Genomic DNA, 19,756 nt, shown 5'->3' on the forward strand with positions numbered 1-19,756 from the left:
GGTGGAGCCTCCTCCCGAACTGGCCGCAAGGTGCAGCACTTTCGTTGCGGCTTCATTCGACAACAAAGAAGTGAGCACTCTCATTTTTCTCTCTGATATTTGTGCGCCCCCAGGTAGGGACTATGAGACTAACTTTATGAATTTGAAATTTCGTTATAAAACTTGCTTATTCATTCTTATGCTATTATAAGAAATGTAAAACCACGTACATTTAATTATTATTGTCTTAAGCATAAAGACTGAATATGCAGTGAATTATTTTTACATAAGTTCTTTTTATTTTTGAAATTCAATGATTAAGAACGTGGAAAAGGGGAAAATCGACCTCATAGGTTATTCGTAATTGTCGAGAATTAACCGGAAAATAGAACTCTGTAACTAGTTTCAGCGGATAATCCAAATATTTACGTTTAATGATTGTTTCGTTCTCCGAGGAATCCTCATAAGGGCGAAATACCGTACGCTGTCTTGTATACATATACATGGTATCCCAAGGAGCCTGTAAAAAGACAACGTGCTACTGAAGCACTGGCTGGCAACCAACCAGTACCTCTTTTGCCATTGAATTTGGCCGGACCAAAAATAAGTGGTCGGTATCAAGACAGGAACAGTGGCACAGGTTCGATATCCTCTTTCGACTCTTAAAGACCGGTTTACCCTCCGACAAATGCCGAAACCATTCGCGGGATCATTGTCCCGGCGACATTAATTCACTGCGTATTATGCATTACGGTCCAAATAAAACAAGATAATCTCGTGTTGGTGTTTAGTTCTACTCGATAATTCTTAAACAACTTGATCGACTTGAACACTACATATTTTCAAATTTTTGTTAATTATCTGAGTATTTATTAGAGAATTCTGTTACTTACAATTGTCGCGTAAATCGACAAAACTAGGGAGATAAAACTTTCGAAAAATGCAAAAAAAGATCCATTTTTTGAAAATTTCACACTGGGTAGGCTCCTTAAAGTTGCGAATTTTCATTTTCCGTAAAGAAAATGTAGGGTTTCCGTGAAAATTGTTTAAAAAAATTCTTACTTTTAACACGGGGAGCTTATGGAAATTTTTGTATAAATATCTCGTGCGACTTCATATCATATACGTTTTCAATAAAAAAAAATAGATGGTTATAGATTTTTTACGAGGAATGCGATGATATAAAGGAAAATATAGGTTTCCGTGGAAACGAACGAAATAATAATGATCAAACCTAATGAATAATACTTTTATCACCCCATCATCGACCCAATCGTAAATAAAAACTTGTTTATTTTACTTTGTCTATACTTTTTTGTAATATAATATTAAAATGTATGAATGTGGAGATGATAATATACATTTAATAATGAAAGTTTCACTTCATATTCTTATTTTAAAATAAGCCCATTGTAGGGCCCTCTCTTGATACGTTACCCAAATAGCGAATTACCTTAAGAAATTAAAGATCATTTGTATAAGATACAGGGGCGTAATAGAACTGTTGAAAGTTCTACTGCGAAAATGATTTAAAGGTGCTGTGTACGTAGATACGAATAAAAGGAACAGTACGTATTATGTATTGTATCATGCAGATCGTATGAGGCGTTGATCAATCGATCACTGATAGACGATCTGTCGAAGTATACGAGAGCAAATCATCCACGCCTAGCCTGCTTGACGTAACTCCCGTGAACTGTGTATGTCGCTGGATTAAAAATAAATTCGACCCGGAAAGCAGTCAATGTCAGATAATTGCAATATTTGCAATCCGAACATATTCCAGATTGCCCATGCTTCTTCCCGCCTGGTTGATTCTACGCCAAGACTGAGCGGACGTAGACGATCCCTCGTTTCTTTGAAACGGTCTATCAGGATAAAAATACTTGCAAAGCAAGTGTGACACACTTAGCGCGGACGAAAATCGATGCCGACCCATGTTGAGTGTCAATGATTAACGACTCGCTTAACAGAAACTACGGAGCCAAGTAATACGAGACGCTTGTCGATATTCTGATTAATTAACCCCCGGAGCTTTAGGCGAAAGAATCGCATCATTCCTTATTCAATAACACATTGTTTTTGTGTGTTCATGCATTTTTATACTTTATTATATAATCTGCTATTAATTATTGCTGTCTGTTGTTTTTCAATTATTTATATCATTATATCGTGTACCAAATTGATGTTGAACTAACAAAGCAGAATACCTTGAAACCGCGATCTGGAGCAGATGATTCCTTTATACGTAGACAGGGTAACAATGTACTTATTTACTCACCTATCTGTTATCAGATTAGATAGCTTGATTACATTTACGTAGGCAGCTTGCATTTCCGTCAGGCATGATAATCATTATTATTCAGCTGTTTGGAAGAAAGAACCAGCTCGGCTAAAACTTTTCTTCGCAAGCATAACAACGAAAAAAATAGAGATAGGAATACGATCATCGAGAAATTATCGATGCTATCCGAAGATTCACAATATCAAAGCATTTTTTTCTAATAATGATTAATTAATCATTCTATATTAAACTTACGTGTTCGTATAAAGAGACGCTCTGTCAATGTGTAACAAAGATTGGAACAATGAAATAAAAGAAAAAAGCCTTACGTACATCCTCGGTGGCTACTGATTTTTTAACAGAAATTTCCGTCAATGACGTACGGCGAAGATTTACTGCTTTGGCAGAAAGCCTGACTCTACCTTTGCAGATGTCTTCCACGATATGTCTTGCCCCTTTTTTCCTTTCTTATTTATTCAATGAAACCGTAAAACGCTTCATAAAATTCAGCCAATTCATTTCCAGTTATCTTCCTTCCATTCACTCCGAGCAGGCAATAAATATTATAAGCTATAATAGGACCCATAAATTTCTAGTAACACACAAAAAACAAAGACAAACAAAGAAAATACATTTCATCTTTAAATATACATTGCATCTTCTATACGTGATGTCACGGGACGTCTGACAGGAGACGAGGAATCACAACAATCGATATAACTGTTTTAAGCAGCGTTTATTTCGTTTCTTATTAATCAGAGTAGTTCTTTAAAAAATCAGTTTCGCGTTGTCGAGAACGCATTACAATTCACGTTTGCGTATCGGAGGTTTCCAGGGGTTTTCCGACGCTACGTGACCACGACAATTCGTTAATAATAACTATATACGCGTGTCCGTCATATTCTTTATACGTGTATGTACCACTTACACGTCGACTCACCGAAAACGCTCGAATCGAATCCACATACACTTCACTTAACATATATATATGTACGTACGTATCTCAAATACGTATATGTATATATGTAGATGAATAAGCCACGGTTTTCCCTATGTCAGAGGATGTAAAATAACCCGGCTACTCGATCTCTTCTGTGCTCGAGGAATTCGGCGAGCATAAAGGAGCGAAAACCGGCAGGGGATGCTGGACGCAACGACGAGCAATGATTCTTCGCATTTTCGTTTACTAATTTTTACGCACATTACCTACACGTATTGTTCGCGCGCGTTAGATTCATTATACTATAAGTGTAGTATCGTATGCGCGCGTGTTAGAGATCAAAGGTTTGCATTGCCGCATAAGAAATCGCATTTTATCCTACGGAACTTAACCACGTTAATCGATACGCTAAAATGAGAGAGTATTAACAAGTGAAAATGATATATCGAGACGCACACTCTCTCAGACCAGGATGCGAAAATAGCGTGCAACAACTTCGACGACGATGAGGACGATTTCAAGCTGCCGCTGCAACCAATTCGCGAGCGACGATCGTTCATTTAACAAAGAAAAGAAGAGAGCATGTTGTATCTATAAAGGTACTAAAGTTGACTACTCTTCATTTTTTATAAAACCGTCCATCCTTCTTCTTCGGGGGCAACTCGTTTCCTACATCACTTCTTTTATCTTCTTTTTTTTTTATACATGTATATCCATACAAATCGAGGAACACAATCAGGATACAAGACGATCGTTAAAAGTCCGAGTTCAATTAAAATTAGGGTGCGAACGAATGATGAAAATACTATACAAATTATCTTTACACGTGAAACGACATTATTACATACTCTTCTTCTCGTTCCTCTCGCGCATACACTCACTCTCGTTCACGCACGCGTTCCTTTACTTGTTACCCTTTGTAACGCACGCACATGTTCCTTTACTTGTTACCTTGTTGTGTAATTAATTTGTTGCAGCGGCGAGCGGTCGAACGGAACTCGCTTCGCGGCGAATTAAAAAATATATAAAAGGCCTTAAGCGGGTAGCGGGTCGATTAAGGACGATAATAAGAAATAAATATTACCGTGGAACCAACGAGGACCACTTTCGGAAAACGGTCCGTGAGTAGAAGAACGACGAGCATGTGCAGAAACGGGCGTGTGCCAAATGAACATCATTTAACCCAGGGATTTATGTGTATGTCTATGTTTGTGAGCGTATACATGATTTGTACAGTATTTTTTATTATTTTTTTTCATTCATACAGACAACGTGAGCACCCTCCAGCGTTCTAACGGCAGCATGCTTTATTTAGATCGTTTTCCATTTGTTTTTCATTGTGGAATTCATAAAGAAATAACACTCGTCAAAAGAAACTTTTACGATTTAATTAATACTGTACTTATTAGTATCTCTTCTTGGTGACAAGATTAAGTCTGCAAAACAGATATTGCAGAGAAGTACTTCTTCGAACTTTAGATAAAATAAAACTGACGAGGATTTGCCTTATGAATCCCTCAGTAGAACAGTTTCCCTTTTCGGACGCAGTAACATCGTATTCCAATCTTACCTACGCTTTTATTATATATTTTATCGAGCCATGACATAATCGTTTTGCACATTGATTAACACATTATCATATGTAGCTGCTTTTATTTAAAGAAGAACGGAGTGGATATAGCGACTGATTTTATTCGCGTAAAGATAAAAATCAATGACCCGATTTTGATTTTCTACATCGAACCTCGAATTTCTATATAAATCTTTTGGTGAATCCAAGTGATTTCTACGCGCACTCGTTCGGCCAATAAAATACACAATGACGGCGAAGGTAGAGCGTTTCACAGCGGATAAAAATGCACGCTTCGTTGAACGTGAAATAAAAGTCGTGATACGCCGCGGCTCACGATCAACTGGTCGTTCCTTTCGTAAGGGAGACACCGGTTAAAATAGATACATATCGAAACGTATCGTTCGAGAAATAAATACACAACAAATCAAATTATATAAGAAACGGATAGATTATGGGAACCATTCGTAATCTACCAGAAATTATTATTCTTCGCATGTTTTCAGTATCTTTTGTTCAGTTACTTCGTTTCATCGTTCTCCTTACTTATTCCGTTTTATTCGTTTAACTTCGATCCGATTAACATTAGACTCCCATCCTTTACCTACTATTACGGCTTAAATCGTTTACCACTAGTAGTTTAATATTTTACTTCATTATTACTTTTGTTCGTTCGAGCCCTCATATGTCGGGTGTGTTCCGCGTCAAAACCAAACAAAATTCAATCGCAACGATCGTTGTTTCGCGGCACGCTATCGAGGGTCAAGTTCGATCCATGAAGAGCACAATTAAACGATTTCAAGAGCGGAGACGTATATACAAATTTTAGAAGCGGGATAGAACGGACCGGAGTTCCAACCCCGTTTCATTTGTCGAACGATCACAACTGGAACAAGCGAAAGGGAGAAAGAGAAGTGAGTGATGAGATTCACCGAGATGGCATGATGGGTAAGAGGGAAGGTCACGGAACGAGGCGGTTGCGTTCAACGAACTTGGAACACACCATGTAGTAGCTGATCAATTCGATAAATTCGCGAATACCCTTATTATCGTGCCCTTCGTAACTCTCATGACTTATATAGTCTACACAATTTAAACTTACCTAGCCAGATGACGCAAGAAAAACTAAGGTTGAAAATGATTTTATAATACTAATTTTTCTTGTTCTAAGGTCCGTCGCTATTAAAATTCTTTCTAATATGTGCTTCCTCTCTTCTCTTTCTTTTCAATTTTCATTTTTGTTCAATTTGAACAGCACAGTATACAAACATCAAGATATGATTGCAATATATTCGAACTCTTCTATTGCTTTTTATAGTCTCTCTCATCATTAATAAACCATAATGATTTATGAAGTACTCGCAATTGTTTTTGAACAATCTAAAGATAAAAATCAGACACAAGACTAGGAATCATCTATCTCAACGCGATAACACAATCAACCGACAAGGGTAGAACAACGTCGTTGATCCGACCGCGTTTTCTCGATCAAACGACTTGCTTCGAGCGTCCAATACCCATGTTAAAATACATATACCATGACGCAGTACACTGGGACGTACAACACACATTGCATGTGTGTATATAATATATATGCAAATAGTATCCAGCCTGATACACGTATTATATACGCACCGTGACACGAACGCGTAACAACAACGTTTAAAATATGCCATCAAATCAGATAACGCATTGTTCATAACACTTTTAACGGAGGTAATTAATTGGTTGATCAAATGCGATGGTCGTTCGAATACGATTAATTCCGTATCTCGTTTCGTTGCTCTACAAAGAAAATCGGAAAGTACTCGGTCCAGCGACCACGTCGTTGTTTTAAAACGCCAAAAGAGCACTACAGTTCTTGGCCGTTTTTCCGTAGTAGTTTCAACATTACATCTCCGCTCTACTTGGTTCGCCCCGCGCGAGTCATTTTGAACCGGTGACTAGACGAGGGTGGAAAAGGCTGTGGCTGAAAATGCAAAAGTCCACCGACCAGTAATCCCTTGCTCCTTTTTTTCGATCGATCGAACCGTTCCCTCTGGTCTCTCAGGTCTTTTGTCGTTTGTCGTCGAAACGTCGAGCGCCCTACATTTTCCGTGTTCATATATGAACCGAAGAGGGCACATCCGGGGACGATACACAAGTACAGGGAGCCGGTAGCCGGTTGTTAGGCTTTAATATGTATTTCCGCCAAGCTAATGTCCGTAAAAATTCACGGTGGTGTTCTATTTTTAATGGTCAGCTTTGATGTCAAGTCGGGTATCAATTCACCAGCCGAATGACTCGTGCAGAGCTTATAGATCAGATGTACCGACTTCGAGCCTCGATTTTTTAGCGTGTCGAAAAGTAAATCAATTTATAACAATCTCAAAGTAATTATATATTGCCAAGAGACGTGAAAGAAAATGTAAGACGAACATATCGAAGTAGTGATAAGCAATGAAATCTCCTAAGAAGAAAAATCTTCAAACGCACTTCTTAAACAATTGTAACATACCCTCGTTTGTCTTGAGCTATAGTCTCGGCCTTTGAACCGTATGCGTTTTATATCCTTCTCGTGTACGCTATAAACTTAAAACTATCGCTTGAACTTCATTAGCGCCGGGACGCGTTATATGAATAGTAAAAAGCGATACAAAAAAAAGAAGTAAGAGGAGAACTCGACAGCGTAGAGAGAGCTAATCATTTATTTATACAGATGTATCCCTCTTTCCGAAAAAATGGAGAACGATCTTGAACAAAATTTCTGCGCTATATTCTTCGAGATCAGTCAACAAGATATACACACGCTTATTTTGAGCTGAAGTTTGCACAGACAACAAACATAGATTTTTAATCACAGCAAAACACGATGAATGATCGATTAAATCAAATCGAACATAAACACTGGGATAATGTACGTACGTTAATATTTAAAACAAAAAAAAAGAAAAAAAACGAAATAATTGGTAAAGCGTTACACCTGTGCCTCTGGCTTTTCATTTCTTTTCTTTTCAGAAAGAAGGGCTTACTATTATTTGTAACATGCACACGCTCTAGTCACGTTCAACGTGTTGTTATAATAATTTCTCATACGAATGTGTGATAATGGCGATGATTAAGACAACGTACGAGGTCGTTATTGAAATTTTCACCGAGGGAGACTGCGATTGTAAATAATATATGCATTGTTGTCGCTTTTTTGTTGTATCTACGAGAAAACGACAACCCGAACTTATGTAGGAAGTGGTATTGGCAATGGTATTAGCGATCAATTCTTGGATCACGACCGCGCGGAACGTTGCTAACGCTGAAATTCGGGTGAAATTAAAATTTGTCCGATTCTAACTACAAGACATCAATCGGCGATGCTTCTGTTTCCCTTCGTGTTGTTAGATCAACGAATGGATGGATCCTTACGCATTATCAAACAGGAGAGAACCGATGCTTGTCCTCTTGTAAAATGAATCGAGAACAGTTCGCGATTACGGTGCGTGTACTACTAAAAGGAGTATAAAAAAGAAAAGAGAATACGTACGATAATCACAAAAGAAGTTAAAAATAAAAAAGACAAAAAAGGAAAATATACTATTAGATACATATCGTGCAACGTTTCACGAGACCGTCGTTCGGTTCTCAGTCTCACTCCTTGTAACGAATCTTATTTAGCTTGCTACTTCTGACTACATGTGTGTTTCTCTTTTAATAATCATAGCGTTGTTTTCTTTTTCTCCTTTCGTAATTAGCGTTACAACGTAATATAATATATATACGCACTTCATATATATCTATATATATATTCATCTATGTTCATTAATGTTTGAACCCCATGAACAACTAAGTTCCATATCACAAGATATCCTCTTCAGTATCACGATTTAATAAAACGTCCATGTCTTATTCCCTCTTCGTTTCTTATTAAACTTGACTGTATGACTCTACTTTTCATAGGTCGTCGTGTTTCGTCATCGGCTATTTTATCGCCTTCCTTTATTCATTCTCCCCTTTTGTAATCAATACGTCTTAACGTCGCGCGCCATGCCATCGTTCTCTCTCTATTCTCTTTAATCATCGCTCATGCACATCTCGCATACATTCCTATACACCATCATGCGACTTTTCCATCGATGTGAGGAAGTACGTAGTACTTCTCTGTGTTACTTTAATCCGTTCCGTCTAAATTAAAATTAGCATGGATTCGCTTGTGCCAGGGTCGCGAGCGGATTACACCCTCATTAGAGAGATTCGTGCACGTCGATATTTATCTTTGTCCCCATTCCTTCCGTCTTCGATTCCCGATAATCTCTATTAAAGCGATAAACGCGAAATAAATCGCGCGATCTTTCGGATATTCGATTGCAAAGTGAATTTTGATTGAGTAGAAATAACAATAACTTTGAATTTGAATCTAATTTTATGCGATTCGATTTATAATATAAATGCATCGTACGGATTATACTGTCGCGAATGAAATGCATCGAGCGCTAATGTATTGCGATATTATTTCATATCTTGCAATCCACGCTGAGAATTGAACTTTTAAATGCTGAGATAAATGACAAGATAAATAAACAATGCAATAAGATAAAATGGAAGACAGCCTCGTCGAGTCGTCACCACGAGTTAAGATAATGACCGATATACTGATTGGAAATTAGCAATCGTTCAGTCTTTCAGATTCATTAAATATTAAATAAAAATCGGGTCCAACAAAAGTTTACGTGATTAAATTTGGAAATGAAGGAAATAAAAGTCGCGGACGGATCCGGGCCCACATTCTTTAGCCGATTCTAAAATACGTTATCGTCAAGGTACAGACTGTATGAATTGTTAGTACGCGCGGCGCGTGTCTCTAAAGTTTGACTAATATTTTGTTCCCATGCAATCTTTTTTATTTCAATGGAAAGAAAAATAAATCAAAGTTCTTCTCGTAGAAACTGACTTCAGCTCCTGTTTGATTGATGATTTCGTACGAATCGACAGACAAGCCTGACCTATGTTAATCAACAATAAATACAAATACCGTCCTGTTGGAAATCAATCTAACGTTCTGCTCGATAGTGATATTCTTACGGAGAGTTCCTCCGACCTAAAAAGCACCTCGGCGTGATTCTATTCATCGTTGAGGTACATGCTCTTTAATGATTAGATTTTTAGCGGATGTGAAAGGGCTCCTCGTATCGCGCTGTCACGATAATGTCTGCGTATCTACGAGTTGCATTGAGCAAATTCCTTCTTATACCCACAAAGCGGTCGCCCGTCAACACACCTTTGACTATCTACTTCTTACCTGCGAAGAAATCGAGTCATCGACGTGGCGCAAATCTTCAGTTCTCCCGCTTCCCTTGGCACAATAACCTCGTAGTCGTACCCCTCTTCACGACAACAGGACGCACACGTGCATCACTCTGATACAAAACAGATGCATGTAACATTGTATATATAAGCTGAGGGCATCCTAGCAAATCGTATCGAGCAATCGACCACAAAAGTGAACACTAAAAGCAATCGTCCTCGATTAAGCGCAGCTAGACCGTACACCTCCCCTTTCCTCGAGCGATCGGCGACGAGAAATGGATCCTGAACAAACAAATCGAAGAGCAACGCGAGGCAGCATCGCCAAACTAGGTGAGGTACATGATTCGAGGTATCGCGATCGATTTCTCAGTCCCTTCACCCCCTCAGTGGTTTCTTTTCTTTAGTAACATATCGCGTAGATCACAGCTGTATCCGGAGGTCAAAGACGAGGCCACCCTGGCTCCTTTGTGTTACCACGAGCAGAAACACCGACTATGTGATAGCATCTCGATGCAGTTCGACCACGGGTAGCGAGTGACGAAACTGATCATCGAGATAGCCGATCAGGGAGACACGAAACCATACGATATGGTGAACCGCAAAATCATCATAATGAACGCGTCGGATAAGAGGAAAAAGGGTGACTTCGTGTTTCGACGAGTCGTCTCTGTTCCTCGACAACGACCTTGCTAATCATTGTTCACCATTTCGAGCCACTCGTGGAATATCTTCCATCCGTCGTTAAGTACATGCGATCCATGAGACCCGTGAGAGCTTTGCGACGATCCATGGGATCCATGTGAACCATTGCTATGTTGTTGTTGCTGCTGCGGCGGTTGCTGTTGTTGTGGCTGTTTCAACTGCAACTGATGACTATGCTGTTGCGGCTGCGGCTGGGACTGAGGCTGTTGCTGTTGCTGTAACGGTTGTTGCTGCTGTTGTTGACCACCGCTGGCATTACTGCTACTACCATCACAACCACCACTACCACCACCACCACTATTACTAACATCACCACTAATGGAGTTCAACGAGGGATGACTGCTGACGGTTGGTTGAAGATCCGTCACCGACTGGCCTCTTCTTCTTCCCCTGCCTCTTCCTCCGTCGTTGCGTTGCAGCGCCGAATGAATGGTGGACAATGTAGACAATGTAGACATGGTGTGGAAGATGTCGCTCAATTGCTTCAGCTTATTCGTATTATTCTCAGCGTTATTGCTCTGCAGGCTGTTCGATTTGGTGGCACTTTTACTACCGGACGCGGAAGTACGGAGGCCGGACGCGGAGGTGGGAGGCGCGGCGGCTACTGGCAACGCCGGTAAGGCCTCGTTCGTTTTCTCTGGAAGCTCCGGCAGTCTGCGACGCAGCCATACGTGTTTCAACGCTTTATTGGGCGTCAATCGTTCCTCCGGGTCCCACTTCAGGCAACGATGAATGAAATCCAAGAAATATGGATCATCGCAGTCCTTCAAAACTTGCCTGAGATCCCGGGAACCTGGCGGGCCACGGTCCTTGCCTTTCCTGGAGAAACCGCCGTTCAACACGATCGAACCATCGGACATCGTTATAACGGTACAATAGCGCGGATAACCCTTCGAGCTGATGAACTGCCTACGCCGTTTCGCGGATTCTAACAGCTGAGGCGGCGGCATGCCTAGCAGCTCGATGATACAGGCCAGCTGGTCCGACTCGTCTTCGCCCGGTAGCAGTGGGAAACCGGTAACCAGTTCCACCAGGATGCAGCCGAGGCTCCACATGTCGATCGGCATCCCGTACTTAGCGCCCAGGATCACCTCCGGTGCGCGGTAGAATCGACTTTGAATGTACGTATAGACGCGCTGGTTCTCGTAGCAGCTAGAACCAAAGTCTATCACCTGGAACACAGATGACACATATTTTATTGATAAACGATAACATATTTTATGCAGTAGTAAATATCCTGAATGAAACAATAAGAATAATCATACGAAACAGCTGATTGCTCTTGGATTTCACTACTTTTTTAAAAGTCTGTTAACAGGATATTGCAATTTTTCTTGACTCATTCTGTACTTCGACCATAAATCACAAATGATATAACCATTTTGTCCGTAAATCGAAACCAAAGGTAAAAGGCTGTCCGACAATAAAATATGCTAATCGTGGCAATAAATCTCGCCAATACGTTATTAAATACGTCTACAGGGCACTGCAATTTCTACAAACGATACCGCTTTAATAATTCCGGTGAAGCCGAAGCAGACACTCACGCTGACTGAATACCTCAGTATTAGCGAAACTCCGACAGTGTTCGTTCCGAAATCCTGAGTCTACGACAATATCTAAAGTAATGTACATATTATGAATATCGTACGTGGCTCGCATGAAATCAATTAACCGTGGCAGTGGAACGCAACGAGATAATACGTCTCGATAAAAAGAGTACACCAATAACTGGCTGTCACTTTCAGCGACACGAGCGAACACACTAATTAACATTAATCCTCGTTGTACATTTATTAAGACGTTCGGAGGAACGGTTGGATAGACAGAATTGACCGAGGCAGCGGATAATTTTGTGCGATCATATCTGTTTTCGCTACCGGCCTACTTTAATATTTCGGGCAGCATTGAGTGCTCACGTGTGCGGCCAACAGAAACTGCACGTTGGAATTTATCCAGGGTTATAGCGGTTCGCTCGGTTTATTGGCAAACCACCGTCTATCCAAGTTTCAATAAGCTATAATATTGTCGCTCGATATCTAAACTGTCGTTCTACAAGTACTGCTCTCCTTTGTACGGCGAAGCGTAACAGACTTCGTCTGAATAAAATATATGATCTTTACAGATGTGATCAATACGTGAATGAATATACTGTGTGCTAGTATGCAAGGATATTGCATTCTCTTTGGGCAAAAAATCCATAAAACCGTATGACTCCTTCATTAAAGTCAAGCAGTCTGTCTGAGAAAGATATTGATTTTTCATATGAAAACCGACTCGCTCTTCTGTCGGGGGATACGTAGAACGTCGGGGTTTACACACAATGTGTACCGAGTAAAACGATTCGGTCGATCGAGTTCCTGCGGGTATATCACGTCATCGTAAATAGAATGTGACATATTTGATCGATTTTGACAGGTGACGCGACGGAAGCCCAACCGAAGGGTACACTTTTCAATGGAAGCCAGTCCGGAAAGGATTGCCCTGTTTCCAGTAGAAAACGTGCATCCGAGTGTGGGTCTCCTTCCCTCGTTCAGCGATTGCTGTTACGGCGAAATTACCTTAGGAAACGCAAACAAACACGAGCATTCAATTATATTCATATCTCTAGTACAGATTCTCCACGTTTTACCTTTCGTACATTGAAATTTCGTAGTTGAAAACGTGGCAGAACGGTTCCAGTCACTGCTGGAAATTAAGATGCATTTATTATATTTTTTGCAGACAACCCGGCGTTTGATTTAGGAAATCATCGCGTTTCTAACCGTTGTATATTTCGTTTTGTGAGAAAACGGAAATCGTTTCTCGGTGGCTTGTGCAATTACGAATAATTAACGAACGCGATGCGATTTCGAGAACGGAGTCGGGAACCATCCGACGATTTATCATTCCCCACGAAATGAGATACGAAGAGAAAAATGCCTATACGCGGTTTCCCTTTCATTCGGTCGCGAGAACAGCGATAAAAAGAAGCTCGTTCCTCTAATTGGAGCGGCTGTTTAACTTCCGAGGTAACAGGTGTTACTTGTGCGCGTTACTTATTCACGCTAAGCCACCGACCTCGAGGAAATCTGTCGCTCAAGATTTCACAGCGCTGTTCCTTCCCCCTGGGCATTGCCTGTTAGAATTCGTTGGCCGATAAAATCGATTTACTTCCCCAATATAGGTCGAGTGTGTTTTTGATGCATTCGTTGATTGACATCGCGATTCGTTTTCAGTAATTCATTAATGAAAATACATAGATATCTATATTTATTTTTACCTAAAAGAATACAACACCTTTATCTGTCATAATGAAACAATAATATAAATGGTACACCATCCCACATCTCAGATGACATGTAAGGTTTAAAATAAAAAATTTTGTGGGGAACTGTATCGAAATACACGCGTGTAGAGTAAACGTTTGATTAAAACGATCCCAATCAAAGCACGGTATGTCTTTGATGTACTCATAATCAACGGCGTGTACGATAACACGTGTCACGTCACCTGGTAATCGATTTTTTTATTGATCGTGCATATTAGAGGCTTCCAACGAACCTTGACATTTGTCAAAACTCTGCTTTAATAACATCGATTTACGCATCACTAATATATTGTTAAAAATTGAAAGCAAGAATAGAAAAAAGGAATTTGAATATATATTATAGCTTTAAGCAACACATCGTGTATATTCGCGGAATATAAACCAGCTAAAATTAGGAAGATCTACTAATTTCTAAAGCGGAGACGCGAACACGAGGCATTAAAATATGTACCGAATGTGATGACAAACAGCCGAAGGTAGCGATTGCAATGCGGCAGCAACATGAAAGAAGGTCAAGGTTCATCGTGAGCCTTTAATTCGATGATTGTTAAGAAACTCGAAACACACGGAAATAGAAGAAATGCTTAGATAACACGCAGCGGTATCGGGACCAATATTGTCAATCGATGTGACAATTGGAACGTTGCGATGTTTAAAACAACTTAATTCACCTTGGCATAGATAACGGGGAAGCTCGGTTTAAACAAAAACACGTTGCTGCGCAATACCGATTGACAAGGAATGAAGCGCTATTGTAATTACTATGATTGTATCTACGCCGATGTCGGTGCAATATTATATTATGATCAAAGGTGAATACGAGAATGATTCTCGTAAGTTTTCATAACGAGCAAGCTTATTATGCATGTAATTTATACGTAAGACTTAAATGAACGATTGGACACCTTTCATCTTCATTCATTACTTCATTCTATTATAAACAATGGTATGAATTTAGAATCAATCAAAACTGCATGGATCAAGATTTTTGGTTTCACGAATGATTCTACATCAGTGGACCGTATCATTCTTCGTATCAGGTTTTTATTGTCTCAATCGATTCTGGCGGAGCCAAAGTGATCCATAAATCGCGGCCCACGCGCGTAGTTCGGTGTGTACCGAGTCCAATGCTCTACATACTTACACATATCCAAATCAAATCCAATAAATGCGATATGACATACATTGCGTGTAATGAACTCGATACACGTAGCTTGTTTAAGTTCAATGAATTGAAAGCTGTCTACCATTGAACTTAATGTCCAAACTACTAATATGCACTTCTGTATGTTGCTCGAATGAACTAGATTCACTGTTAGTGTTTGCAAAACATTCGATATTCATTTAAGAAGTGAAAGTTGATAATGTTTCAGAACATAATATTAATCTCCTTTCATAATTTATAAAAGGATTTTAACTCAATAAATTCGTAAAGAATTAATTAACAGAGTGTATCGGCCACGTGAGTGCTTTTAGTTCTTATTATTAGCTTTCACAGTAGTAATTATCATTAAGTTTCTCTACGAATCCCGTTATATTGAAATATCACTGGAAACAAGTTGTTATGCCGAACGTATTATTGTAAGTGACATTAGAATTCTGCGCAATCGAACGATCCACTTTATTGTTGAATCGTTGTCCCGCAAGACGGTAGACACAGGGGAGAGGTGAGTCACCGACGACAACTGCAGGGAAAGCCGATGTAGCCAGAGCTAGCTCGTTACGTTTCTGGTTGCCGCTTTTGAGTAACGATCGATAAATAGAGCGCTTGCCCGCTCACGATAAGATCTCGCATTTTTGCCTTTTTTTCCCTACTTCGTTAGTCCGACGTTTTTCGCGGAAATTGAACAAAAATGCTAATGCTAATGCGCCACCAACGGTCTGCTTGTATTACGCTTAATGCTCATTACACAGAAAACTGACTAACGGTGGAATTAAGGAATCAGACAAATTGTTCAACAAATACTAATTCAAATCGTTCCACTTTACTCTTCATTATGCAGTAGCAAAAAATCTTGAGCACTTGTATATTCGCCTCGTTGACGGAATTAAGAAATAGGAGCAGCTTTACGTATTTTCAAAAGTAATCAATATCGTGACGCATGTTATGTGCAACAAAGTCATTTGTCGTAATTCACGTTCAAACATTCTATAAATATAACAATAACTGTTTGTGTTTTGATATTGCTAGGTTGGTCGCAGGGGGGCGACAGTAAGTTATTATCAAGGACGACTATTATATCTGACCGGAAATGCTTCAGCTGCCTCGGCTCTATGGTTCCCTGCTGTTGCATCTTCGGGAAACAATCGACGCGCATATACGGTATATCATGTTTAACCATCGTGCGTACCGGGGCATTTTAATTTCCTTTAGTCTATTATATTCATATTAGAGGGTGCAGAACCTTGAATGCTATTCAATTGCATACGTACGACTCGACTAGACACAGACCAAGCGTAAATATCCGAACTAAATTGATTTTATGCTGGTTGTTTCTAAACCGTGAAGTACGTGTAGGCTTCAATAGGAATCTGTACTTATTTATTATATCGATGAAAACTTCAAACGATGAACAGAGCTCCGGGCTATTTTTCGGTACCGGAAAGATATCAAGGAGAAACAAAAAATCTTCAACGAAGGATCAATATTAGGTTAATTTTATGGTTGTCTGGAAGAAGAACAACTTGATATGCAAACCGTTTCCTCTAGTAAACATCCCAACTGTTAATTCGTCACGTGCATTGTCGGAAATGAGAAAAGCACGCATGTATGCCCTCGCACCGGGAAATACAATAAAAGAACGATTCGATATCGGCGAAACGAATAAACTTCGAGCGCAATAATAGAGAGGAAAACGGAAGGTAAATAAAGAGGTGATCGGAAGCGCGAGATGTTCTCGAAATATTTAGCGCAACACCTCCGGAAAGGAAACTACACGTCCATGCAGTATTTGCTTGAGCGCAAAACTACTGTATCAATCTTTGGTGAGCCGTGTTGTGGACGTCGTGCGGATGCTCTCGCCACCGCCGCCGACCGGGTATTGTACGATACGCACTGGCTCGTTTCCGTTACCAGTTCATGCTATTCTTTCCCCGAGATTCATCCGACGTCTCTGTAGGCTTCGTTTTCCACCTCCAATCGCCACCGTGTTTGCTCATAATAATCAATGCTTTAATATGCAAGCACATCGGAACACTGGTTAAACGGAAATTGCGTTTTAAAGAACGAAAGAGCTGAATAACAGTTCGATCGATCGAAAATTTATTAGCTGACTGGTTGAATATCAATCGTGCCCTCGCAACATTTCTATAATACTTGAATGCTTCACGGTATTTGTCTATCCATTAAACCAATCGATGATTGATACATAATTAATGTCTCCAAAAGCGTGACGTAACGGTGATCATGAGAAATATTAAACCGAGGAAATACAAGTTTCGTAGCGTGCATATTCATTGTAATACGGTCAGTAGATAAACCTTTCGACAAGTTGACGCTGATGAAACGTAATTTCTCACTGCGAATTTATGCAGATTTATCGTTTCTGGTGGCGCCCAACTTGATTTGTGAAGAGGAAGACGGATGGTAGTTCGATAAAAAGAATACGATTACGCAGCGTATCTGACGTCCAAGATTTCCAAGCTTCTCCAATGACTAATTACCGCGATTCCGTAGCTCAGCATTCACGAATAATAGGAACGCTGAGGATACATGAATCACTAACCGTGATGCGATTTCACCGCGAGTCCTCGAGAAGTGTTGAAAATCCGAATTGGGCATCGGAACTCTACGGGCAGGAAACTTCTGCTACGGCATCTCGTTTTCTCCCAATTACGATCAGTCCCGCGAACCGTGCAACGCGATTTCGCGATTCGCCAGAATCCCCCGCGATGAATCCTGCCAGTGGAATCGGCCTAGTTCGGACATGATTCAATCGAGGAGCCTGCAATTCGCTTAAAAATTCATCGCCTCGACCGGAAAAGGCGATTCGTCGCTCGAACGGGGACACAGAAGACCATGCCGTCGTGCAACTTCGAACGAGGGGCTGCTCTATGGAATTTATGTACCGGCTGGAGGGTAGAGAATTAGTTCGGTCGATGAAATTGTCCTCATTGTCGTCACGATGATCTAGTCGTCGTTCCTGAGACGACTTCGTTCGATCAACCGCTTCTTATTTATTCTCCAGTCTCGCGGAGTACACAAGCCGGGGAGGCCCAATTAATTTTCAATTATACCCCCAGCGTAATTTAATCCTTCTATTTCCGTTAGTCACGCGATGTTGCACTTGATGCACGATCAGCAGCACAGGAGTGAGACCGTCGTCGAAGAGGAGAAGGTTTTCTCTTTCACCGCATGCTCTCTTTCGCTTTGTCCACCCTTTCCCGGCTATCTGCTCTCGCGACACAGAGGATTTGTTACATAAGTCGTCAACGATATTATATGTATGTATAGAGCAGACGGATAAGCAACTGTAGACGCACGTTTATCGTGGATGATCTCAGAGGCGAAATTGAAAGTACGCTTATCTTCGTCGTGAAAGCTTGGAAATGGAGTTTATGCACGAAAACTTATTTTAATTAAAATTCGAGTAATGAGAATTCGTACTTATGTCGTCTACTAATCCTTTGACTAGCATTAGCTCTGATGACTCTCAACTCACTTAATAAGTGCTAAAAGAGTATCTCGCAAAAAATATGATCCCAGAAATTCAAAAAAGACTATAGAGTATCCCCGGTAGGAAAGAGAAACTTAATTCTCGCTCAACCCGAGATAATACATATATGTATACAATGAGAAATACAAAGCGTTGAACAGGCGGGCGTAAATGAACGTTTTGTTCGCGAAACAAAATTCTAGAAGGCTGAGCGATATGTGGATGCATTTATGGATCTATAGGTAGTGCACGGAGAGGCAGCAAAAGGAGGAGCGGGCAATTCGTATCCAGCATGGAAAACCGGTCCGGTGTCCGTGTCGCGGAAGTGCCACAGCAGCCTCGTCTGCGGTAACGTCCTAACTTTAACATCGTATGCTCGATTAAAGTGAAACAATGAAGAGAAGTTCGTTCCATTCACTGATCGACGACAATCCCGTTAAAGTACGATAAAATAATTCCATCAAAAATTTTATGTAGACATGAACATGATTAATAAATTATCTTTTTAATCCTCTTTCACTTCTCAATTTGACACTCAAAAAAGAAAATAAGTTGTAGAAACGAAAAAGAGATATTGTGTAAAAACGAATACTTTCATTTGCTTTATTTTTATCAAGAAGTTATTAGAAAGAAAATGGATACGTTTATATTCACATAAAATGAAATGCAAACAGAACCATTTTCCATGAAGATTGAAATACAACAAACACGAAACGGTTATGCATATTAAACGCACAACAGGATTCTCGGTAACTACAAAGCAAATTATACCACTTGGATATTCCAATAATCTTCGTTTTCAGTGAAACAGCTAAACGCGGATAAAATTTATGGCTCTACTCGATCGAGCTTCATGCAAACAAATATCAAATTTGATAAATTCAATAAAAATCCCATCCGGGTATATGTAAATCAATAAACGTTTAGAACGTGGCAGGCTTCGACTTAAAGATGTATTGGCTATACAGTCAATCCCAAGAGTTTCTGTACCTTAGAAAAACGCATTTCCTATAATTAAAAAGGAATCAGACATCGGAAG

At 40.0% G+C, this 19,756-nt stretch overlaps 1 protein-coding gene across 1 annotated transcript in view; it reads right to left on the reverse strand.

The window, feature by feature from the left end:
* Positions 1-2,980: 2,980 nt before the first annotated feature.
* Positions 2,981-19,756, reverse strand: part of LOC108625230 (dual specificity tyrosine-phosphorylation-regulated kinase 2) — a 29,775-nt gene continuing 12,999 nt past the window's right edge. Inside the window, exon 2 of the mRNA XM_018025056.2 lies at positions 2,981-11,924. Coding sequence (XP_017880545.1) covers positions 10,740-11,924 — 1,185 coding nt within the window. The 3' untranslated portion in view covers positions 2,981-10,739. The remainder of the gene's footprint in view (positions 11,925-19,756) is intronic.

The sequence above is a fragment of the Ceratina calcarata genome, unplaced genomic scaffold, assembly GCF_001652005.2.
Source record: "Ceratina calcarata isolate Rehan_Ccalc_2016 unplaced genomic scaffold, ASM165200v1 scaffold35.2, whole genome shotgun sequence".
NCBI classification, from domain to species: domain Eukaryota; kingdom Metazoa; phylum Arthropoda; class Insecta; order Hymenoptera; family Apidae; genus Ceratina; species Ceratina calcarata.